Raw genomic sequence first — 7,213 nt, forward strand, 5'->3', positions numbered from 1 at the left:
ATGTACGGGTACATTTGAAATAAGGGATTAAAGGAATAAGGCAGAAAAATGCTTGCACTGTTCACATGAACATGCACTGTATGTGGCCTCTAAGATGTTTGGCCTAATCTGATATATACTTTTGTCTGATAGCCTGCACAAAAACAACGAACAGATGGATGTCTTCAAAGTTATATTTGAGGAGAATGCTGACAAAGAAAAGTGATCGACTATTTCACATGTGGCTATGTGTAAGAGCATAACTGCCTACAGAGGGAAGCCTTTGGTGTAATTGCCAAAGTAGAAGACTTTCTGGTAAATAACAGGTTGCCTTTCATCCAGCCTGCTCTAGCAACAGCTTGCAGACATTCATGGGGGGTGACGTTGCAAGAGGCAGAGCTTGCACAGAGAACTGCCAACTCTTTTGCATTTGTTCTGAAGTTATAGGAGCTTTTGAAACCCTATAATGATGCTTCTGGCCAGGCTATGCTTTGTTTATGCACAGCAGGGACTCACTGAAAATGAGCATAGGCAGCCTTTTAAGGCTCACACAAAAGACCTGCACTTGCCAACATTGGATTACTTCTGAACTACGTATTTAACTTACATTTTCTGACTGGAACGAAGGAAATGCTGTATAATGTATAATCCATGTCGTTAACTACAAAATGGCACAAATGAGGTCTGTCTCTTGCACAGAGGGAAGCATTGAGCTGCTGATATAAAACCCTCAGGCCATGTGGGTTATGCTTGGAGAAGGAATGCATCGTATATGCAAGCACTCGTGCACATACTCGCATACCTTCTGGCCCAATCTCGACTCGCTAACCCACAAACACAGAGACATACACACACAATCACACATTTGTAGGCAGAAAACCTGAAGAAAATAGACTGCATTTTAATTAAGTCCAAGCAATAGCCGCAGGGCTCAAGTCTGAAATTGGACAATGGAATGTACACTACTTTACAGATAAAATCTAGCTCATCTATACTGACAAGCAACAATCTCCAGACACACACAACACGGTTGACACTGTGGTACAATTTTGAAGCTGATGCAGATTGAAAGCATCTGAGAATTCCCAGCAGAAACACCCTTTAGTCAGGTTGTTCCAATGTGGCCTTTGGGTTGAATTTGTTCACTGATGCACAACTGGTTATAGATGACAATTTAGCATACTGGCATTAAGAACTCAGAGGTATTCTCTGTGTGTAGTCTCCTCCTGTGCTCACTGCTAAGAGTCCTTAATCTGGTTTAAAATGTGCTAATCAATACAACCACCTACTACACACTGATTTGAACCGGGTGTGATATTGCTTAATATAATTAATTTAGCTTCAGTTGAGATCTTTAAATAGTCAGAATGGTGAACATTTCTTTTTAGCAAAGTTAAATCTTATCTGTTGTCATTTATGGGTAACCCAGAAAATTATCAATTGGGCCATTAATTTATCATTTGCTGAAGCACATCTGATCAACATTTAATCTGAAACACATGCCAGTGAATAAGACAGCATGAAAACAAACACTGCTGCATGAAGGGCTGTTGTGACTGATGTTCAGTTCAAGCCTGCTGGAATCAGTAAAGATGGTGTCAGTTCACAGTTCAAACTCATCCAACACATTTCACACAAGAGACAGTTTTGTTATTGAGTGACTCCATCATCACAAGGATCCATTTCATTTCTCTCAAAAGTTTCTACACAGTCCTTGTCGGGTTTTACATCTTTAAGCCTTTTTTTCTCAAGTCCTCTTTGGCTTCTTTGATCTGCCCCTGCAGCTCTTTAGCTGCCTCCTCACAGTCATTGAATGTGGCCACTCTGTATCCCACGGTGGCCAGGGAGTAGCAGCCAAATGACACCAGCAGGTACAGCGGCATTGGCCAGGCCACCTCTCTGTACGTCTTCGGCAGGCTCAGGTCCAACAGGTCGAAAGTGACCAGAGCCCAGACAGCGCCCACCAGCGACACGCCGAACAGCCACTCCAGAAGTTTAGTCATGACGAGAGCAGCCGCGGGGAGTTTAGCAGAGTTCAGCCGGGAAACAACCTGAAACAGAAACGGACAGTTCTAAAGCGATTCATTCAATTAGCTTAGCTTTAGCACGGCAAGGCAGCACCCTGTTAGCGACGCTGCTACAACACAAGAGGACGACAAAGATCGGGTAGGCGGAGGGAAAACCACAGTCGTACCTAAGTAATGGATTCAACGAAATTAATCGATCTTTTAAGGGGCATTTCATTCAATAATCAGTTTTACAAGCAATAATCCGATGTGTTTACCTCCTCTTAAACGCCACCTCAGCCCTGCGCACGTTAATGACGTAGAAAACCGCAACGCCTTATGGGAAATGTAGTTACTTTTTATGTTACTAACAAATACGGCATCAAAAAGTGAATTATTGGTTTCTTGTTATTTTTTTTGTTATTTTTTTTGTAATTTTCATACTATTCGCCATATGCTTTATTCACAAGAAATGGTTTTATTCGAAGTTTCAAATTTCATATTTAGGCATTAGGATTTATTCTTAATAGACCTCAATTTTCAAATAGACAGTAGAATCTTTCAGGTGTAGCCTATAGAAAACTAAAAGAACATAACTTTAGCCTACGTTTTTACATATTTTGATGATTATGGTCATATGTAAACCCTGCACTATACCATTTATGTATGTATTGATTTATTTGTACTGCTGCTATTATTGTTTACATGGGCTACTTTATTTAGTTATTTATAATACACCCTTGATAGATAGATAGATAGATAGATAGATAGATAGATAGATAGATAGATAGATACTTTATTTATTCCCTAGGGGAAATTCATGATGTAAGTTTTATTAAATCCATATTATAGGTTATTCTATGTTTCCTGTCTTCTTGTAGTCGTCAGCCTTTAGAGAGGCAAAAGAGAGCAGTGAGAAGACAGAGGTCAGAAAGATGAATTAATGCAGCTCCTCTGGCTCCTTATCTTCTCAATAAATCTTAATGTTGTAGCTGTCTATGGTTTTCATTAAAACCCTGCACTAGAATGTTGTCTGATGTATTAACAGCACCGATGCCCTGTCGGCTGAGCGAAAGAAAACAATTTGTTTCAATGAGGCCCCTGTCAGACTTTTAACACACATCAGACCTCTAACTGTTTCTCTGTGTCATCCTCTTAATTTAGAAAAGCCATTTAAAAAATTAGATTACCATTAGCACTAGCTGAAAGCTATCTATAAACACTAATGTTATTCCAAAGCAAGGAATCCAGCAACAATTTCATTAGGGGCCACCGAGAGCTCACAGTTGTTAGATCTCCATGTCTCTTTAGGTGCTATGGTGCACGTCTGTGCATTCAGGGCAGTGAACTGTCCAGGTGCAGAGGCCACAGACCTCCAGAGTGAAATCAGGAGTAGTGGGAGATGTAAACATCATTCACTTAGCCGAGGAGAGGGACACATTAAAGAGCCACTGAGAAATAAACATTATTCTTTGGGGAAAAATGGAGAGTTATTCTTAGGGCAGTGGTGTTTATGTTTGTCTGCCCCAGTGTTAATAGTGTAAGTGACGATCTGTGTGTCTGCGTCAGGGGTAAAACTTGTTTCTTCTGTTTATGCTGGCTGGAAAATAGTAAGGGTTTATGTCTGTTTGCTGAAAAGTAAATCTTTAAATCCTGAATCAACAATTATCTTTCCAAGTTTGCATCGTAGTTTGAGGGTGCTTTATCTTGTGAATGGCTTTGTGGTTTTGTAAAACTGCCATGATATATGCTATTGCCTTGAACATTTGATTTTCTAAACATGAAGCTCCAGCACAGGAGTTGCAATTCATTGTTTCTGTCACCATTTATTAATTACATGGAGTATGATTTAAGCTTCTAATAATTCTATGATTTAATCCATAGCAACTCAGAGAATAATGAAAGCACTGATTTCCCGCGGTCCAATGTTACAGCTTCACTTTCACAAAAACCCATACATCTGATTTACAGTGGTATAAAATAGAGAAAAGTAGCAGATGCTTGTATTTGAGTAGTTGAAACCAGTAAATGTTTGGCAATTGTCTGCCTGATAAATGATCAATTAATCATCAAAATTGTGGTTATTTAGGAATACAGTGATACATTTAAAGGTAGGGATTCCAATAAATGAAAAGAATACTCAGAATGGAATCATAAGATCATTTTTGATTAGTTTTAATGCAACTTAGAATAGCCTGGACCTACTTGCTACACTTAATAAGATGTGAGATGATACATATCAGACTGTCAAGGTCAGGTTTCTCCATTGTATCAGTAGAATAAACTGAATCCAGGTGGGATAGACATGTTGCAGTATTACATACATGATAGCGTGTGCTGTGTCCTGCCCGTGTCATATCGGTATGAGCAGCATTGTGAGCGTGTGTGACACTCAGTGGGAACAGCCGATCTGGCTTTTCTCAGTGTATCTCCCTGCCAGCTCCTGTTCCGTTCCAGTATTCAGGAAACCTGTGCTCCAGCCGAGAAGGCCTGGCAGACACAACACAACAGCCTGCGAGCAGGAGGGGCACTGAAACAGAGAGAATGAGAGAGAGACATGGAGAAAGAGAGAGAGAGAAAGAGAGAGAGACAGAGAGAGAGAGAGAGAGAAGGACATGCAGGGTGAGACAAGAAAGGAGACAGGGATGTAGGGAACCAGAGTGAGCGGGGGTGAAGCGGTGGCAGCAGTTATTTTTGATAAAGAACCAGAAAAGGGAGGAGGAGGAGGGGTTCATAGCTGACAGGGCAAGAGAGAGAAAGCTGAGAGGACCAGGAATGAAAAGAAGGGGTGACTGAGTATATGTGCACGAAAGAGGAGAGGGCAACAGAGAAAAGAGGAGAGGAGGGTGGGGAGGGAGCAGACAGGGGAGAGAGGTTTAGACAGGGGGGTGAAATCGGGGGATTTGCAGGTGCAGCTTGAACAACCAATGACCTTAATGGTGCATTAAATCCAGCTGTTGCTTATCCAGACTTTTCTTCAATCCCCCTAACACCTTCGACTGCGCCATAGACTGCATGCAGCATCTCAGTTCCCACAGCAGGGAGCGAGTGAAGCAGTGCAGGCAGAGGCAGTGAGAAAAAAAAAAAAATTAAATAAATAAAAAGCATGAAGACAGTGTGTGAGAGGGATTGGCATGAGGCAGAGCGATGGCAGAGGAGATACTTCATCCTAAAGTGCAGAAATAGGAGTAACTGTGTGACTCCATCCAGAAAGCAAAGATAAGAGGCATAGATAAAACAGGAAAGGTTGTAATGGAGAGTTGTGTTGACTCTATCTCTCTCGCTTTGTCAATATTAACAGAGTGAAAGGTCCAGATAAGAATGTGTGCCACTAAAGAGCTATATAGGGATCAAGATTTGGGTGGATAATTATTGTGTAATATTTCAAGTGTGTGGAGCAAGAGCCGGAGAGGCTGAGAAAACTAGACAGAAGGAGAGAGAGAGAGAGTGAGAGAGAGAGCATGCACTGTCAAAACGTTGTTTAAGATAACAATAGAGCTTGGACTCAAAAACAGGAAACCTCTGTTTCCTGAGCTGGCGACCATAGCTGTGGGTTCTGTTGTCATTAGATGTGTGTGTGTAGATGTGTTCGGGAAAAGGAAAGAGTGACTAAAAGTGCGTCACCATGTCCAGCTTCCATGGGATATCGATGGCGGAGGAGCGAGAACTGATACTTGTCCGGGAAAGGTGAGCCTAGCAAAACCAGCCCAAGTCTTTCAAGCTTCAAGGTTTTGCTTTGACATTTTTTGCCCTGAGAGCATCAGCTCAACTCGACTGAGCCTGGAAGTTAAACGGCAGAGCAATCAGAGAACTATGAGGGGTTGGTTCGTGTGATGAGGCAACCTCTGAAAACCCTGAGATCTTGTCAGCCCGAGTTTAGAAAAGGCTTTGCTGATGAAGGATGAAGCTCACCTCAGATCTATTCAGAAACTCATTTCAGTGAATAATTCAGAAGAAATTTTAATATGTAGCCACAAGAAATACCATGACTTTCTGAAAATCTGAAGAATTGACCAGTCGCCGAGCCGTTTTGAAGTCCAATTGAAGTCTCCAGTCAAGCGATAAAACAGCAACCTGTTTCATCTTCACAGGGTCAACACCAAGGCAGAAATAATAAAAATAGATTGATTATACCTGCCACTCTACATGTACAATACATGAGGAGTAAACATTATTCTATAACACAATCAAATGGCCAACAAAAATAAAAAAAACAATGATATAAGATACCAATATCATGAAAATCATCAGGTCTGACACAGTAGTTCAGTGCATAGATCTATTAGCCTATGCATAATTAAATATTCCCATCTTACAAAATCAACGATGATTCGCCTATGTTTGACATTTTTAGTACATAAAACTTGAGACTTGAATATATCTCAAGTCTTTAGGGGGTTAAGTTAGAAGTCATTCAAGTCCAAGTCAAGTCTCAAGTGCTGATCCTCGTGACATAAGTCTCAAGTCTGAAGCTTTGACTCGTAATAACCAAGTTGTATGTTCACCCACTCAAGGGGTTGTTAGGTTTGTGTCCATGTCTCTGCACGAGACTCAGTAAGCTGTTGTGCTTCCAACTTTATAACGGCAACAACCTCTTGCTTTTTTTTTTTTTTGTGCCTGGACAGGCCACACTGAGTGAAGCTGTGCTTGAGTTTGTGGAGTGACTTTGCAAGTTTAAGCAGAGGCTCCTAAGACAGGTGAGGTGACTGTGCATCAAAGTAAATGCATCAGGGTGGAGAGCCCTGTGATACTTCCCATCAGGGGTCCCAAATTCAAAGCAGGGCTCCTGAAAGTTTTGACATAGACGAGCACACTTCTCATAAATATCCTTGAGTCAAGATCATTTAGGGACGGCGAGAGTCTGTATTAAATTGCAGGGATAATAATTGTGGGACCCCCGTGCTACTTAGGGCCTACTTAATGAAGTCTTGGGCTACTCAAGTGGGTGTAAGGTCAGAGTGTGGTCAAGTGTGACCAGCCTGAACCATGTGAGAATAGCACTTGCCTTGCCCTCCGTGCCCTGAGTAAAGACACACACCTGTTTCAGCTGCTGCTGTGACGGCCGTTGTGAAACAACAGAGGAATGTGCCCCCTCCCCATCCCCTCATCCCCTCATCCCCTCTTTCTCTCTCTCCACGCTCTCAATGCTGTCCTAATGAATCTCATCACAGGGCCTGTATTTGTCCCACTAGTGCTTTGTTTGTTGACCTTTATAAGACGTCATTACT

The 7,213-nt window shown here is 41.7% G+C and overlaps 1 protein-coding gene across 1 annotated transcript; it reads right to left on the reverse strand.

Annotated features, from left to right (window-relative positions):
• Nucleotides 1–856: 856 nt before the first annotated feature.
• On the reverse strand, nt 857–2,318 carry dpm3 (dolichyl-phosphate mannosyltransferase subunit 3). The gene is made up of 2 exons (XM_022747319.1): nt 2,264–2,318; nt 857–2,030 (listed from the first exon to the last, which is right to left on the reverse strand). The coding sequence occupies exon 2, from the start codon at nt 1,980–1,982 to the stop codon at nt 1,704–1,706; it is 279 nt and encodes a 92-aa protein (XP_022603040.1). The 5' UTR covers nt 1,983–2,030; nt 2,264–2,318; the 3' UTR covers nt 857–1,703.
• Nucleotides 2,319–7,213: the final 4,895 nt, after the last annotated feature.

Source organism: Seriola dumerili, unplaced genomic scaffold, assembly GCF_002260705.1.
Source record: "Seriola dumerili isolate Sdu_G_001 unplaced genomic scaffold, Sdu_1.0 BDQW01000110.1, whole genome shotgun sequence".
Taxonomy (NCBI): Eukaryota; Metazoa; Chordata; class Actinopteri; order Carangiformes; family Carangidae; genus Seriola; species Seriola dumerili.